Source organism: Pleurodeles waltl, chromosome 1_1 (genome assembly GCF_031143425.1).
Source record: "Pleurodeles waltl isolate 20211129_DDA chromosome 1_1, aPleWal1.hap1.20221129, whole genome shotgun sequence".
NCBI classification, from domain to species: domain Eukaryota; kingdom Metazoa; phylum Chordata; class Amphibia; order Caudata; family Salamandridae; genus Pleurodeles; species Pleurodeles waltl.
The window spans coordinates 750,177,051-750,196,041 of NC_090436.1; the positions used below are offsets into that span (position 1 = coordinate 750,177,051).

The window sequence follows — 18,991 nt, forward strand, 5'->3', positions numbered from 1 at the left end:
GGTCGCAATAAAGTCAATTGGTGTAACTGAACTAATTAGTACAACAAAAGCAAAATTCAGATAGACCGTGGAAGTTGTTCTATGCAGAATGTAGTGTACCGTTGGCTCAAAGCCCAAGTAGGTAATGAATGGAATGCTTGAATTAATCTCAGCCACTGGCAATTGTTGAACGCCCCATTCCAGTTCATTGTTTTTCATCCACAATGCCACTCTAGACATAGTCCCATCTTGTGGTAATCAGTACTGATAGTCTCACAATTAGGGCATGTTTTGTGCACCCCTCCAGATCACAGAACGGGTTCACCTGATAAATTGTTTGATTTGGAGGGTGAAGTACACCATCAGGATGCCAGTTTCAGCTGTAGTAGGTACTCTGGCCATGGGGAACATGCCACTTTAGCATGAAGGGGATATTCCAGTCCCATCATATCAAATGGTACTTATTTCTGTTCCTCTTAATCTTGAAGAATTCACATCACTCAAATTTAATATATTTTTTAACATATTGAGGCTTATGTGGGATTCAGTAAATCTTCTGCATGTGTTACATTTGCTATTCATTGCAAAGAAAATGTGACATATTGTTTCTCCACCACACTTCTTTTTGAATAAAAAAAATGGAATGATTAATTTCAGCCTGTGACGGTATTGGTGTCGACCTGGTTGCAGAGGAAATTAAGCACGCACACAGTTTGCTACATCTTTCTGTTCTATCCAGTACAATCAAAAACCTTAATTATCTTACTAACCTTCATTACAATGCAGATGTGTTGTCACCACTTCTGCCTCACCATCACGGATGAATGTTACATAAATCCTCAAGAAATTGCGAAGTAAAACCTATTTAACTAGCTTTTTGTTAAAGCTATTGGGGGTTTGCATCTTAAGTTAAATTGGCTAATGGGAAGACCTATTACAGAAACATTCAAAAGAATCTGTGCCAAGATGCAGTAATACTTAATACAAATACACAGTCTAGTCTCCTACCTTGACGTTCCCAGTATGATGTACAGAACCAAGCTGCTGCCTGGCTTTAGTCCCCAATTTCTTATTATATTCAAGCTGTACATCATCTTCTTTTCCCACTCTAAAACTAAACCTCTTTCCAGTGGTTTTCAGCCACCAGCCGGGCTTTTTATTGAGCTGTGCTCTGTTCAACTTCTATGATTCTGCTCTGGTATTATCATATCATTTGGTATTAGGCTTGTCCATACAAATGTTATACAGACCGATTGGTAATCCTCAGTTTACCAGTGGCAGATTCCAACTTTGTCTCTCAGGAGTTGAAAAGTGGATGACTACCAACTGAGATTCTGATTGTTCGCAGCTCTCAGTCTCTCTGGCCCTTCCATATTGGCCCCACTACTATTCCTTCACTGTTCATAAACTCTGTTGTTTTCAACTCTTCCCTCTCGTATGCGCCCATCACTCAAAACTTTGCAAACTGCTTCTTCGTAAGTCTTCTGCGTAAAACAATATTATTTCTCCTCCTTAACCTCAGGGAGACTGAGTTGGTCTTTGTTTGGAGCTCGATATGGTAATTCACTCTTTCTTGGGCTCCCTGATCTTCCAACTCCAAATTGTACAAAACTCGGCTGCCAGTCCCATCTTCAGCCTTTCTTCCCGCTTCCCTACCTCGTCTTTTAGCCCTACTTTAGTGGCTTCCTGTCTGCAAACACTTTTTTTTTAACATACTGTTTGTGGTCTTGTGCCATTCACACTACTAGCCCCTTTTATCTTCCTTACTATCGTTCTCGATCCCTCTACTGCGCTGTGCTCCACCAAATGGTGGTCCCAGGACTTGTTGCTCCAATTTAGGTTGCTATGCTTTTTATTACCTGGTCTCTAAACACTGGAGCCATCTTCATTGTGCCTTTGGTAAGCTGCACAAATTTCTTCCATTCTTTCAACGTTCTGATACTCGTCTTTTCCCTTAATAAACTTATGTTCATCTTTCATATCATCTGAATCCCTATCACTTACTACAGTAAAAACCTTCATCATCACCATCGTCCTCCTCCTCATCTGGTGTTCTTGTAACCCCGTTGGTCTCCAAACTAGTGGTTTATAGATTTCCAACCACGTATTTCGCTAGTCATAAGCTATAGTAACATCAGAAAGTGCGAACTAGTCTGTGCATCAATGTTTCTAGTAGATGACCACATACGTAAAGCCCTATTCTCCCACAATACAGGGATAAGCATTCTCACTGTTTTTGAAAGGGGAATGGCCGGTCTTAAACAGCTTGCAGCAAAGAAAGTTGCTTTAAATCAACGTGGTTTTGTACCAAGTATGATGCTATGCTACAATGCATGGATGTGCTCAGTTAGATATTTGTTTATTGCAATTTATCCCAACAAAGCGATGGATCTCGGTGTGCTATTGAGTTCTTTCAGAACACGGCTGGTGGAGCAGTCCTTGGAGAAAAACGCGTGTTATGTTTCTCTTGTTAGCGCAGTGCGGAGCTGCCCCTGAGGACAGAGTAATGTGCATTGAGACTCCACTAAGGAATGCCTTGACCTAGAATGTATTGCTGCTTGTTGATGCTGCGTCAGCTCTGTTGGGCCTTCTCTCTATCGGGCTAGTGACCGTGTACAAATAGGAGGTCGGGTACGGTGTGTACAATAACGTAAGCGTATGGTTGTTAAATAGAGCATAGCAGAAAAACTAAATTCACGTAAACCTTGCGCACTCTTTCTAGCCCAGACGTGTTTTTAGACTTTGAACCATTTGTTAATTTCCGTCCTTTGCACATGACAAAGGATTAAGCGAGAAGCTAATAGTTTTATATTTAGCGAGAATGTTTGCTGAAGATGTATGTAACAGATATATGCCCAGCTTTTAATGATTTCAAAAACAAGGTACATCACGTTTGGAATTACCCTTTTTAGGCTCTACTTTTTCTATAACACCATTAATCACTACGTTCATCATATTTGTGAAGTATTTTTTAGCCCTAAAATGTCAACGGGAGCTGTTATCTCTCTCTATTCTGCCGTCAAAAACTCGCAAATGCTGCACTTTACCAAGAAGTGTTCTTATTATGTCTCTAAACTAGTTTGCCAGGTGAATTTGTAAAACACCTGTTAGTTGTTAAATAAATATGTACGTCACAGCAGTACTGTGACCATAAAGTAGTCTGTTTTGGTGTCCTCTGGATGCAGGTTTTTTAGAATTCAGATATGTTAAAGTTTTGTGTCCGTGATATAATCTGGAAGTGGTATTTTCAGATAGTGAACGCAATTTCAAGTGGCATGCAATTGACTGCAGATTACAATAAATAACGCTTTCCATTTACACTGCATGATACAGCCAATGCCAGAAACAAATTCAAACGTTCCTGACACATCTGCTTACTTGCTTTAGAGTCATGAATGCTGGATATCTGAAGTAGTTTCTGGGCTGTAAGAAATTAGATTAATTTGCGAAGGGTGACTACCCACTCAAGGAATCATCACAGTCCTTGTCAGGGTGAACTCTCAATGTCGCTAAATTAAACTGCGCTCACCCTCAAACCCCCTACCTCCCCCAAACCCACCATCGCTGGTAGCTGTGCAGAGAGCAGACAGGCTTAAGCAATGTATGATGTATTAATGCAGTATCAAAACAGTAACAATATCGAAATGCAAAACAATACACATTTCAACCCAAATTAGAAAAAAATACATTAAAATGTAATTAACAAAAATCCAGTAAGGGGAACAGAAGACATGACTTAAGTTTTAAATAGGAATGTCAACAAAGACATTGCCAGTGATAGTTAATGGTAACCATAATCTGAGACCTAGGTTCAATTTGACGCTGACAGCAATGGAACACAGGCAGGATACACCTACCATGTACGTCCTGCTCAAACATTTTACATTCTGACTTTAGTCCTTTAATTTGCAATCCAGCAAAGGAGTACATTTCTATAGCGCCCTGAACCTCAAGGGAAGCACTTAGACTTACAGGATATGAGGCGGAGGCCAAATGGCATGGTCCAGTCCAGGTCCAGTTGCTTCGGGGCAGTTGCAGGAAAAGATGTCTTGTAGCTTCTTGTGTCCTAGTAGCTTAAACAGGAGATCAGTCTTGTGACTATTAGAGTTTGCTTCTTTGTCCTGTGTAAAAAAGGGAGAGTATGTCCAGTTTCTAGGTTCTTTCCGGGTCTGTGACAAAAGGTTCAGTCTTCTCTGTACTTCGACAGGTCGAGGAGTGTTGTGAAGATGGCAGAAGTCTTCAGCTACTTGAAACTTGGGCTTAAAAGGCCGGGTGTGCGTGTGCGGAGTGTACTATGGTAATTGTAGTATCCTCCCAAATCTAACACTAAAATCCAGCTAGGGGTAATCACTGTTTTCCCAATAAACCTAGAGACAGAAGTCTCTAGACAGAAGTGTTTTTCAGCAGCCAGAAAGTGGATAGGGGTGTGGAATTGAATAAAATATCTACTTGTCCATGGGACAAGTTGCTTCATAAATCTACTTGTCCAGTAAAAAAAAAATCTACTTGTCCCTTTGGTGCCGTGTAGTGCGTGACAAATTATGGCACCCATCTCATTATACAAGAGCTCTGATAATAGGCTCTCTGATTATGCCAGGGCTAATACTATACTAGTGCTTCAATCCTAGCAATTTCCTTATTTACTCACCTTTCCGCAGATCTACATACTGGAGCTGGAGGAAGCAGTAATCAATAGTTCCAGGGTCTCGATGCCCTTGAGTCTGTTCAAACCTACTAACCTTCATGTTTTTAGGTTTTTCGCAATCTCTTCTCATACTGAGTAAGATTGGAAATTTACTCCTGATATGGGCAGAAGTAGAAGTTCTTCCAGGGTTGAGAAAAAGTGGTTGGAAGGAAAGTGAACTTGTAAACGCTCAATAGAATTTTGTTTGAACAAATCTAAACATGCATATTTTCTCATGCTAAAATAAAGTACACAAATATTTTCTAGGAGTATGGATTACTGGTCGTCTTCTGCAGATTCCTGTGCATGCATGAAAGCCATAATTCTGCACTGATGCAAAGGCCATATACCATGAGTGCAGTTACCTGGGGTCAGTCTAGGCGCACAGCGAGCGCCTCCTTTGACGTAAGTGTGACTATAAGGGGACACTCCCACTCCTGGAATCTGAGGCCCGTAGCCTTAGAGATTAGGGCCTCCGCGAGGTAGTTCCTTGCTACAGGTAGGCCCTCTCAATTGTTCTAATTTCTTCTTCTCCCCCCCCCTCCCTGTATTAGGGGAGGTTTATCTATCTGCACTCTGCATGATGTTTATGGATCCTAGACCCTGAAGGATGCCCCCAGACCTTCCATGGCTCATAGTAGAGGGCAGAAACATGTCAGACGTTTTTTTGATAGGCAACCCAGTGAGTCCTCATTCTCACCGAGGTGTCCCGTCCTTGTTTATAAATACACTAGCAGACACCACTATGTAAAGTGTATATCACACACAGGTAACTGCCTAGGTGTTTTTATATTCCCTTAGCTTAGCTGGATCCCATTATCTCCAGATAAAAAAATATTTACGCACTCCCTCCCGTTCTTCTAACGGTGAGGTTGAGTCCGCCCAGGTGGCACTGTCCTACCTGGGTGGGGCTAGGTGGTCAAATGATGAAGCATGACACTATATAGTGTGTGAGACCACCTAGTCCGTAAAGGAAATACCCCCTTCCTTCACTCACCCTACACAGCACCCACACCGCCCGTTTTCTACACCCAGCGAGGTCCAGGAGCCCACGGATAATCTCTCGTGATTGTAGCTCCATATCATTGGTGAACCTCATACTTTTCAGTGTTGACTATTTTTAGAAATTGGGAGCTAGTATGGGCTGATTCCCACCAAATACATGTTTCTTATCTCCCTTAACTCTCCGGTTGTGTTACAATATGTAGTAGGGACATCAGCAAGCACCTTGTTATAGGAATCATACAGCGGTTCAAGCAAAGGAGGAAAATCATGCATCTAGCATTCAGACCGATGATCACTACAAAACTATGAGAGATGAAGCCTATGATGAACTATTTCAATACATTAGAACTGTGATTATTCCTAACAAAGATGTAATATGTGTGACGACTCTCACTGGAAGGCTTGAAACCATCATGACACGCGGAGGGACACTGGGAATAGACGAATCAACCAAAAAGCATATTATAAAAAATTGGACTTCGAGTTTTGTGACAGCCTCCACACATTCCCAGACAACCAAGGAAAATGATTGGCCCAAACTGATAGTGTAATGCTACACGATGTTATAAGAGAAAACCAGAGTTTGAAAAGAGAATTATCAGTTCTAAAGGTTAAGGCAACAGACATTCCCAAGATCATTGGTAAATCATCATTGCACATAAGAATAATGATTAAAACATACTTAACATCAACACCATGGCCATATCATCGATCAGACATTGATTAAGATTAACTTACAGTGCCTGATTTCCTTAAACGGTTCCTATTAGGACTTCTGCCTGATGTTCCATAAAACACAAAGCCTTCCTAAAGGCATGCAATCATTCAGTCAGGACATTATATATGCAGTCATAAACGGCCAGCAGAAACCTCCCACGCAATTGTTGCCCCCTACACCGTAAAAACGCTGACAGGCAATGTTGAAATCATTTACACTCTAAACAGACTTGTTCATGGGATTTCATACTCACAACTTGAAGAAAATGATACCGCCTTGTGTCTTCAGAAGCTAGCTGCTAGCTTAAATGAGCAAATTGTACATTCAGCCTCATGCCTTCACTAACTCAGTCGGGATGATATTGATATGCTGGAAGAGACTCTTTCTGGTAAGGGGACAACTTATAGAGTCAACAGTATATCTGTGCAGGCAAAGTTGTTTGGACCACAGCCTTTTAAAGCTCCTCTCCAAAGCATTGGGAAACAAAAGCAAAGACATTAGCTGCCACAAATACAGAAGAATTGTTCATGTATGTTTCTGGTGAGTGAGTTGGGCTTCAGCTATTGATGACAAGTACCGAAGTCATACCGTTATGTATTGCCCAATTGAAACTTGCACAAAAAAAGAATATAATCTGGGTTGTTACAATACGGCGGGCCTCGCACAAATAATACCAACTTGGGTAGGATTTAACATAAGTACTAGAGACCTAGTTAGTGTATCTCAGAATTCTGTTGGTTTCTTGCCCTCCATTATTGCCCTCAATTGAGTTGACAACTGTTTCTGAAATTTTGAAACAGAGCTGATAAGGGAATAGCTGCATTTGCAAAAATTGTAGTAGTCATGGATCAAGCTCTCTACGCGAAAGCCACTGAGATCATGTGGAAGCATAAAGCAATGTACGTCAGAATAATTCTTCGAATGGACACCTTTCACACCATTTGTACTGTCATGTCCATTCTTGGAAAACGCTTTTGAGACGCTGGCCTTCGTGACCTTTGCATTAAAGTAGACATGCTAGGAGAAGGATCGATATCAGTACTGGAAGGTCGTATGTAAAATCGTTCAGTTTGAGTAGACAAGTGCGTGTATGAAGCTATGTTAAGACTGGCTTGGCTGGAATTCATCCCTTCGGTGGCGAAGAATAAGAAAGTGAACATTCAGGTAGTCTATTCCTTCATTGATGATGTTGATGACTGTGCAAAAGACCTATACAAACAGAGGTTAAATGACCTCTTGCAGATTGCTGCTTTTGCCGAAGTAAAACCGCTTTGGGATGTATTCCTGGAATATCTTCACCATGACAATGGAGATCTCTCTGCATTTTGGATGTCGTATGTGGATATTGTTGAAAATGTCTTGCTGGCTTTGCTATGTGCTGCTCGAGAATTAAATTGGCATAAACATCTTGCCGCCATACGCTCTATGATCCCATGATGTTTTTTTGCAAATGACAGGATGAACTATGCTAGATATCTTCTTGTATACTGTGCTGAAATGAAGAATTTCGGTTGATCAAGCAATGGAAGTAACAGTCAACAAAGACACACAGACTCAGGTGGTATGGCAAGGTTCATCCTCATGGCGGGTGCTCTGAAAAGATATGATATGTTGCCTGAACACAGAAGCGCTTTTTTGGGTCAGATGAGGGAAATGGTTTGTAACGATAGATCAGATCATACGCAGACCTACATAAGTCACGAATTGAAAAAGGCGAAGATACTGTTACGAGAGCTCTTAGTCTAGTTCAAAGCTGGATAAACCCATTTGTTGGGCCACATGATCTCATTAGTCTCCCAACAGCAAAAAAGGCATCTCAAGACTTAGTATCTGACATAATGAACACTCATGAAATAGGTGAACAGTGCCATACAGACTTCAAACTTGAGCAACTTGAGAATAATCCACTTATTAAGAAGTTTCATGACCCAATGAAAATAAATAAACTAAAAACCTTCACTAACATGCCAAAGAAGAAGGCAGTGAACAACAATGGCAGGACAATCATCATGAAAGCAGACTAAGTACTATTTGGTCGAATCATTGTGACAGCACAGAATCAGATCCTTCAAATTGCTGACATACTCTCTCATCCCTTAGGACCTTTACTGTGTGCTTTAGCAACTCCAGAAGGTCTGTTGCAAAAGACAAACAAAGCTGTTTTATCAACATAATTGCCGAAAAACGTTACCCCTGCTGAGGAAATACCTGAAAATTCAGCCACGCTGATTGATGTGATGGTATGGTTCTTGTTCAGAGGGTAAAAGGAGATGAATCAAACTTTGGTGAGGTGGCTATGTCTGTCTTGTCCATGGTTTTGCTAGAAGGAAATAGGAGTCAAAGAATCAATGTTGTGTTTGATAAGTACAATGAGACGTCTATTAAGAACAGCAAAAGGACAATCAGAGGTGAATAACTCAGGCACCAGTTACAGAGCATGTCAACTTCCCAGATTGTTAGACAGTGGAGGAAATTCCTAAGCCACGTAAGGAATAAAACAGCTCCGATTGATTTTTTTTTTTGTTAACGAATGGAGGAAACCAGAGTATTTTGGAAAACTTGAGAATAAAACACTTAGCGAACTGTGAAGATAAATGCTACAAAATCACATCTGAAGGGAGCTACGAAGTGCCTGATAACAGTAGACACGAAGAAGCAGATGGTCATTTGTTGCTGCATGTTGCACACACTGCTCATGAAAGTTGTGAGGCAATAATGATAAGCTCAGGTGACACAGATGTGTTTATTATGTGTTTGGGATTCTGTTAGAAATGGGTTCTCTAGTTGGCAGTCAGTGTACATCTTGTCCAAGTAGAGACCCTCACTCTAGTTGGGGTAAGGTAGTCACGCAGCTAAGATAACCCCAGCTTACCCCCTTAGTAGCTTGGCATAAGCAGTCAGGCTTATCTCAGAGGCAATATGTAAAGTAATTGTACCAACACACACAGTAACAGTGAGAACACCACAAAAGGACTCCACACCAGTTTTGAAAAATAGCCAATATTTATCTAAATCACATGATAAAAACAACAAAAGTCCAAAATACATATCAACAGATACACATTTTTAAAAGTAAAAAGAGTCTCAAGTGATAGAAATCAATGGATCCATTGTTTTAGCACAAAGTACCCAGTGTGCATCAAAAATAAAGTAGCATGGGCAAGCATGCATCGGAAAAGCAAGCAATGCATTGATTCCTTACTCGTAAGTGAGGTTGTGCGTCAATTCTTTCTCTGCCGGATAAGGAATAAGTTGATTCTTTCCTCGCAGGGAAGGGTTGCATTGATTTCCGGACAAGCAGCCTCGGGTCCGTGAGGTGATGTTGAAGATTTTGACACCCGGGGACGATGTGTGGAAAATCCAGATGCACAGTAAAGTGAATCCGCGCTGAACTGGTGATGTCGATTTGCCAGCCGTTGCAGTGATTTTTCTGCCACTCGGCTCCAATACATGAATTTTCACGTTGGGTTCACCAGCTTCATCTTTCAAGGGCTCAGGGACTGGATGTGGCATCAATTGGCAGGGTAGGGGTCTCAGCAAGAGAGCCCAGGTGCTGACATATGAAGTATTTGGTGGCCCGAGACAGGCAGAGAGGCAGGTCCTCCTGAAGCATTAAGCTCTTGTCCTTGGCAGAGGTTCCTCTTGATCCAAAAGTAATCTAAAAATCTGGGGTTTTGGGTCCACTACTTATCCCCCTTTCTACCTTTGAAGTCCACAAACTTCAAAGGGAAGTCTTTGTAGTGAATAATACAATGCCTCTTCCTTGCCCTGCCCCACACACACTTTAGGGGGTTGGAGATTGTATTGTAAGAGGACAGGCACAGCCCTTTCAACTGCAGGTGTCAGCTCCTCCTTCCCGTTCTAGCTCAGGAAGGCTCATCGGAAAATGCAGGACACACCTCAGCTAGCTTTGTGTCACTGTCTAGAGGGAATTCACAATCAGCCCAACTGTTAGTCTGACCCAGATGTGTGTTCAGTAGCCAGGCAGAAGCACAGAATGGTTAAGTAAAATAAAAAAAACAACACTTCCTATAAGTGGCATTTTCAAACTTAGTCTAAAAAAATAAACTTCACTAAAAGATGTATTTTTAAATTGTGAGTTCAGAGGCCCCAAACTGGACGTCTCTATCTGCTCCCAGTGGGAACCTGCACTTAAAGAGATTTAAAGGCAATCCCCATGTTAACCCATGGGAGAGTTAGGCCTTGCAATAGTGCAAACAGAATCTGGCAGTATTTCACTACCAGGACATGTAAAACACATCAGTGCGTGGCCTACCTTTTAAATACACTGCACCTTGCCCATGGGGCTACCTAGGGCCTACTTTAGGAGTGGCCTACATGTAGTAAAAGTGAAGGATTGGGCCTGGCAAGTGGGCACACTTGCCAGGTCGAATTGGCAGTGCACAACTGCACAGACTCTGCAGTGGCACGTCTGAGACATATTTATAGGGCTACTCATGTGGATGGCACAATCAGCACTGCAGGACCACTATAGCATTTGATTTATAGGCCCTGGTCTCCTCTTGTGCACTTTACTAGGGACTTAATAGTAAATCAAATATGCCAACCCGGGATCATAATCACAATTTAGACAGAGAGTATATGCACTTTAGAACTTGTTAGCAGTGGTAAAGTGCCCAGCGTCCTAAAGCCAACAAAATTAGGTCAGAAAAAAATAGGAGGAAGGATGCAAAATGTTTGGGGATGACCCTGCAAAAAAAGGGCCGGGTCCAACAGATTCCATGACTGAATCATTTCTATATTGTTTCTGAAATATGGTACTAAAATCAGAATGCGAGCCCTTAAAATTGGGAAAATAGCTTTAACTCTTGGTGAAAATGTTTGTTGAGCTATGATTTGTCTCCATACGTTTACTGGAAGTGACACAGTTAGCACATTTACGGGAAAAGTAAAAGTAAATGCATTCAAAATCATGTCTACCAACAGACATATACAGGAAACATTTTTGCAGTTTGGAGACAAATGGGATGTCTCTGAAGAACTAATGGACAAATTGGAGCAATTCTCCTGCTTACTGTTTTCACCAAAATCTTCGGTTCATCAAATGAGTGCCTTGAGATATGACCTATTCTGCGCAAAGGAGAGTGAGATAGACAGTCATCAACTTCTACTTTGCAGGGACTGTCTGAAGAAACATGCAGAACGTGCAAATTATCAAGCTGCTATAAGCAAGAGATGGCTTCTGCATGAATCACAGACACCTAGTCCAATTGGGAGAGGGTGCAAGTTGAAAAAACACGAGTGAGAAGAGTACCTGGTTGTGGACTGGATGGAGGGGCAGCCAGCACCTCAGGCTGTGTTAGATCTACTAGCTTGCAACTGCATTAGGAACTGCAATCTGCCAATATGTATCCGCTATCTAAATGACCTTAAGTGCACTGACGTGCAGACTTCCCGCCAGGGAAAATCAGACGCAGAGAATGATGACACCTATTCAGAAGATGACGACGAATGTGAATGCTGAATTTATGTTTATGTTCACTCATGACATACATTGCCTATGTATTATTATTTGAAAGTGTAAGTGAAAATTATGCATATAGTCCAAATCCATAAATGAGCAATACATTGAAGTTTTATTGTTATTATTTTAAGGAATATATTGTTATTATTACAATTAATAATTATAATTATTTTCAAATTCTATTGAATTTAACTAATCTGGTGGAATTAATTTTTTTTCCACATATTATGATGCATTCGTATGATGTTTTTTAAAAATATGACAGCCATTATTTTATTCATGCTATGGTTGCTAATCTAATGCTATCGGGCAAAAGGCAAAGAGTGATGACTAGCTATCACATATTTTCCATCTTCAATACCTTGCAAGAAAATCATGTTAGAACCCATTCCCCCAGTGGTGCCAATGGCCTAAATGTGGGGTCCTGGCTCTTGGCCTAAAAGGCTCTTTGTACTATGGTCAGATTCACAGTTCTGGTCTCCACTCATAACCCTACTGTGTAAAAGAAAACCCTCCACACCCTAGGGTGAGAAATTACACCAGCTCATTGTTATTACTTGGCGATTCATTGGGGTCGAGGCCCACCAAACAACCCCCTCCTGCTCTTCCCCAAAATGAAAAACTGGCTAATAAATGTCATATACTATAACAATTGGTTATCTACAAGGATTTGAGGCCTACCGATTTCAAACATAGGGGCATATGGGACCCACTAACAACCTATCACCTGCAACATAATGTGGAGAGTGTGACACCACAGTTCACTAAGCAGAAAATGCTATTCTGTTAAATGGTTTAGAGATCTCCAGTTTAGTTTAGACAGCTCTAACCATACCTTTGTAAAACATCCTACTCTGTAATATTAATTTATTTAAAGAATAGTTTGGGTCTGATGTTGCGGGAATGGCAATGTACTGTGGGCAAATGCTTCTGTATGTTCGGGTGACTTTTGCTGATGGATTTTGATTTTGTTGATTTGGAAAACCTTCAAATAAAATAATAAAAGAAGACTGCTTCTACGGTCCCAGTAACAGTATTCCGCAGCTCCAGTATCTCATTGAATGAACAGCCAAGACCACTTGCATACAGCACTACTGATGTCTCAATCCCAGTCATTACTTGTGCAGTTACAAAATCTGTACAGCTTGTTAGTGTGAGATCATTTAAATAGATATTTTCTTCTCCGTATAACCAAGGTTTTGCACACTGCGGTCGCAGTTTTTTGCAAGTTTGGAAGATTACTGCCTGATCACATTTTTAAAAATATATCACAGTCCTTCTAACCTAAACAAATGTCTGAAATGTACAGCCGTTTCCATCCCTCTTCCTTAAAATTGTAAACATATGTCTTACAGCACTTATTTAAAAAAATGCTAAAAATGGTGCTTCACTTGTATAGGTAGGCCTAGTGCCGGGAACAGGGAACGCCCCAAAACGCAAGGTAGACACATCACATTTTTCCAATAAAAACCAACATGATTTTTTAAAAGTGCTTAGCTGTGGATTTTGGCAAGGAGGTGTGGCTTGTGTGGATTCCCCAAAGTTATTTTACCCAGAATACCCTGCAAAGGGGAAACATTTAATAACAACACTATTTTTCCTAAATAAACTACAGGAATATGCATGGATCCACAAACATCTTACCACCTAGTGTTCCCCAACTTGTCCTGAGAAAAGTACTTCCCCACTGGTGTGTCTGGCCTAGTGCCCGTGATAGGAGTGGATCACACCAGGATCGATGGTGGTCCTTGCATGAGGGCTACTGTTGGTCCTGGAGTGATCCACTCATGACGCGGGCACTAGGCATAGGCACACAAGTGGGGTTGTGTTTTATCAGGACAAGTGGGGAAACACTGGGTGGTAGGAATTATGTGGCTCCCTGCACATTCCTATTTACATGACAGAAAAGCAAGTAAACATTGTTTTTTTTAATTAACCTTTCACCTTTGTAGGGTATTCTGGATAAGAAAATTTAGTGGAATCCCCACACGCCACACCTCCATGGACTGCCCTGCGTGTCTACTTTTCAGAAATTTCTGTGTTTGGTACGTTTCCCTATATGGCCACAGAGCCCAGGCCCAAAGACACAGGTGGCTGTCTTACAAAACCAAGCTGTTTTGTGATAGGTGATTTTGATGTCTCCACAATACGTTTTGGGCCCTTCCCTGTCATGGTCACCTACCCACCCACACAAGTGAGGCCATATTTTTCTCTGCAGACTTAGGGGAACGCTGGGTGGTAGGAAATTTGTAGCTGCTTGCAGATTGCAGGACTTTCCCTCATGGGAATGCAAGGAAAATGTGTTTTTAAGCAAAGGTTGAGATTTCAAGGGTATTCTGGGTGAAGAAAAACTGGTGAGAGCCACGCAAGTCCTTCACCCTTGGACTCCCCTGATACTAATATGTTGAAGTTTAATCCACTATTCCCACTGGTTGGTTTTAGGACCTCTAGAAATTATGGTTTTAAAGCATGAAAGTCTTATCAAAGTATCTGGATATTGAAAGCAAGCCTCTGAAGGTGAGCCATAAAGCCACTTCATGGCACCAACCGCTTTATGGTCCATTCACACCCCATTCATGCACAACAGTTTCGTACCGGCGGACATGGGCCAAATCCAACCAATCACTGCACTCACATCAACTTACCGGTGCCATACAAGGCCTATCACATTCACATGCCAAAGGAAAGAATAAGTTTGACTACATTTTGCCACCTGTCAGGTAACCGACTCCTACTTCCTGAACATTACCGAAAGCATGCGTAAGGGACCTTTACTAATGGCTCCCATGACATCCACATTGAGGCTCAGGGAGGCATGTTTTTCATGCACCTTTAGCGCCCTCACTATGCTAAATCTAACTCCTTCTAGTTTGTGGATGCAAGTTGGTGATTTCAGAGCATGCATTGTGAGGTATATGCCTCGAACTGAGCGAGCATATCTAACTTTAAAACTAGGGCAGACATGTTGGGGAATTTTCGTGAAGTTCGCTAAAGAGAACATCATAAGGTATGACGAAGGGTAGTGTTTGGCACTCGGGGTAGTCTGTTAGAACGTCCTAGCCACTGTTATGTGCAGTGCTGTGATTGTAATGCACTTATGATATAGCAACTTGGACATCTACTAAATTCTGACCGAGGTCGAACATGGCAAGAAGGTCAGACACTGACCCATACATGACCCATACATGTTATTGTCCTTCAGTGCCATCATGACACCAGTGGGTATGAATCCATAGGTGTAAATGATGTGCATCTGTACTACCTTTACTGTCTGTTTTATACTTGCGCAATATCCCTGAGAAAGCACACCTACCATATACTTTTCTTACCAGTTCATGTCTCTGTCCTCATCAGAGTCCTGACTAATCCTGTATAATTGCTAAATGAACCTATACTACTGCCTTCCGCCATTAGCTGCTTGAAGCTCAAGAAATCATGCCTTTAACGCGCCATCAGCATAATTACTCTGCTAAATCTAACTCCTTCCAGTTTGTGGAGGCAAGTTGGGGGTGTCCGAGTATGCTGTTCGAGGTCTTTTCGACGAACTGAGCGAGCATAGCTACCTTTGAAACTAAGGCAGACATGGTGGTGAATACTACCTAAGGTCTCTAAAGTAGAAAGCCAACCAAATATACTGTAGGACTCATTCACCAACACTTCTAATTTTGCTTTGAAGGTGAAGCTACAAATTGAGTTGGCACACTTTCAAACAAGTACAAATTTTGGTGAATATGTCCCACAGGGTATTTGTTTGACTTTTGACACTCTGGTTCTCGTTGGCAATCAGGGTGGTCCTTGTTTAGCATACATAAGTTGCCTAACAAGCACTTCAAAATTCAGTCATGCCTTTAACATTTTGCCACACAGGATACTCCGTGGCAATATGGCCCATGTTCTGTCCACTGCCTTGTGCAGTATGGGGACTATAATGCACGTTAATCAAACAGAACACCTACCATGATATGACGGCGGATAAAGGGGTCCACCAATCCATAAAGAAGTCCATGATTTTCTGAAGTAGATGAAGTAAAATTCTGTGGCTGCTTCCCTAATGAAGTAGTGGCCCATGGACGTTCGGTATGCATGCACAGCCACTGAAAGTTTTACCCAATGGCAGCTCCTCCTCAGTCGATTTCCCAGAATTTTGCTTTAGTATGATACAGTGTAAAGCAAGTAGGGAAACAGAGACCTGGCTGAGATGGGCACCGGGGACAGCAATAACAACTGTCCTGCTGCTTCCATGCTTCTAGCACACTTTACAGCGACAACTTAGACAATCCTTTTTGGGTGTTTTAGGAATGCAATCAGCAAAGTGTCACTCCTGCAGCCTTGCCACATCCTCCAGAACATATGAAGTGGAGGCTGCTGCTTCTATGGCAGCAGTGAGGCTTTCAAACACAGACAACTGGAAGTCAAGGAAACACATGAGTCTTCTTGTGATTGTCTAACAATAAACAACATACCCATTGTATGTTACCATCTGGATCAGGTTAGTAAACAGTTTCTTGTACTTAGTACAAGTTTTACGACACATATTGTATGGTTGAAGAACCTGGTCGTTCTTGTCAATCTCGTTCTTCGAAAATATTTCCAGGGACTGATTGAGGAGGAAAGCAGCCACACCTCAACCTTGGGGTAGACGACAAGATGAAGCAACAGATTTGATAATCCATGAGCCCAGATATATGAACCAAAGCTTGTGAATTTTAAATAGTCGAGAAGTGGTTCTCAAATATTTCCAAAGCTGATGGTCAAACCAAAATAATTGTTAAAGAATTTAAGAATAAATCAATGATGTCAAGAAAAAAATACAAGAAAATGCATTTTAAAGATGATTACAAAGCATACCACAGCAACCAGAAATTTATGGGCGGGACCTACTTCAAAAGATATTGGGCCTGATTACAACTTTGGAGGCGGTGTTAATTCGTCCCAAATGTGACGGATATACCACCAGCCGTATTACGAGTTCCACAGGATATAAAGGACTCGTAATACGGCTGGTGGTAAATCCGTCACTTTACCGTCACCTTTGGGACAGATTAACACCTCCTCCAAAGTTGTAATCAGGCCCATTGTGTTCAATTTACAGTGTAAACTCTGAAAACGATTGAAATAGGCCAGTTGTTTCCCTCTCTTGCGCCATAAACCCACTAACGATCTATAAAGCAGGGAAGCATAGATTGTGTTGTATTAAGGGAGAGTGCATGAAATTAGTCCTAAGTGGCCAATTTCAAAGTTCTTCAGTGTTTACAGGGGAATATTTGTAGTATTTATTTCCGAAGGGTTTGTCTGTGACTCATACACTTGGTATTACACTTACTTCTAGAAAACTGGATGAATTATTTCTAATTTGGACTTATTTTTAGCAGCTATTTTAACGAAATTGTTTGTAGGTACTGCATTAATAATGGTTGTCCTAGACACCCAAAAACTATATACTTTTAGTCCCAGAAACATTATACTATTGACATGATCCATTGGGTGTGGTGCAAAAAACAGTCATTTTCACTTTTTTAATTTTTACCTCCATTTATTCTTACTCTCTCCTTAGCCGCAAGGAATTGGACGGCCAAGCGTGTATCATGCAGTAGTTGTCATCTTCCTGGAGTTCTTTGCCTGGGGCCTCCTGACAACACCCATGCTCACAGTAAGTGGTTTTGCTTATTTCCTTCTCATTAGCCCCATTTTCTGAAGCCTTTCACACCAGAAATCAAAAGTACATTAAAAAATGTAAATACCTTGGTCCGGCGAGAGGATGTGTCTTCAGTTGTTTACATTTGTAAATACCTCTTCTCCAGGAACAACATGAACCGAAAATAACATATTTATAAATTGTTACAGTGGAAGCAAGACTGAATTTCGTACAATTATCATAATAATGATTACATTCGAGGCTTATCCGCACTTGCAGGAAAAGGCTACCTTAGACACCACACCTCCCACGCATTTTAAAGTTTTGAAAACAAGACTAGGCCTATTTAGGAAAGCATAATCTGATGTTTTAAACACAGTGAAAACATTGTATTTGCATTTCTGTAGAATTAAAGTGCAATTTTAGTTGGGGACTACTTCCACATCTCCTGCCTCTGATGACAATCATCATCACAAAACCACATTACAAAACCATTTTATAAACTACAGGTTGCCTTTTCCGTTTTGAATTCTTTAATCTCAGAAACTGAACTTGATGTCTTCAATCTTGCATTCTCTCCTTTTATTTTTCTTACTAGTTGTCATTCCTTCAATTAAATCTTTCTGCACAAAAAGGTTGCTGTTAAGAACTTAATTATTAAACCTATTATCAACAATATGATTATAGTTAGTGGTGTTAATACACTCTTTAAGAAACTATCACCAAAATCATCAAACCATTTTCTAACCTTTGAAATTCCATCTCAAATCACACTAAACCATGAATCAACCATTTCCCATGCACCAATCTCTTCAAGAACTTTAGCCTCATGCGCAACATTAGTAATAATATTAATGCATTAATTAATAAGCCCACTATTTTCAAGAACAAACGCACACCATTGCCTCAATTTCAACACACTGCCTTCTTTTTCAAGAAGAATATCCAACGGCAATCTGTTTTACAAGATCATAATGTGCAAAGCAATTATTTCTTTGTTAATCTTGTTTAGTTCCTGTTAGAAATGGGGTCTCTAGTTGGCAGTTGGTTTGCGCCCTGTCCAAATAGGGACCCTCACTCTAATCAGGATAAGGGAGATACCCGCTCAGATAACCCCTGCTCACCCCCTTGGTAGCTTGGCACAAGCAGTCCGGTTTATCTCAGAAGCAATGTGTAAAGCATTTGCATATAACACTCGGTAATAAGTGAAAACACTACAAACTGACACCACACCAGTTTTAGAAAAATAGCCAATATTATCTGTATAAAACAAGACCAAATACGATAAAAATCCAACATACAGTAATAAAAATATGAATTCTGCAAGATTTACTCAAAAATACAGTTCCTTGAAGTCGATAGCTCCACCTGGGGCTATCACGGCATCGTGATCAACACAACCAACAGTTCAGGCAGGCTGCGGCGTTGCCGGCCAGCTATGGTGTTGGGGAGACCCTCAAACAGTACCTTGGATTTGCAGGGCGT

General features: G+C 41.1%; 1 protein-coding gene across 1 annotated transcript in view; it reads left to right on the forward strand.

Moving 5' to 3' along the window:
• LOC138287259 (hippocampus abundant transcript-like protein 1) overlaps positions 1–18,991 on the forward strand; it is a 312,041-nt gene that overhangs the window by 55,176 nt on the left and 237,874 nt on the right. Inside the window, exon 2 of the mRNA XM_069227623.1 lies at positions 17,426–17,521. Within this exon, the coding sequence (XP_069083724.1) occupies positions 17,426–17,521 (96 nt within the window). The remainder of the gene's footprint in view (positions 1–17,425; positions 17,522–18,991) is intronic.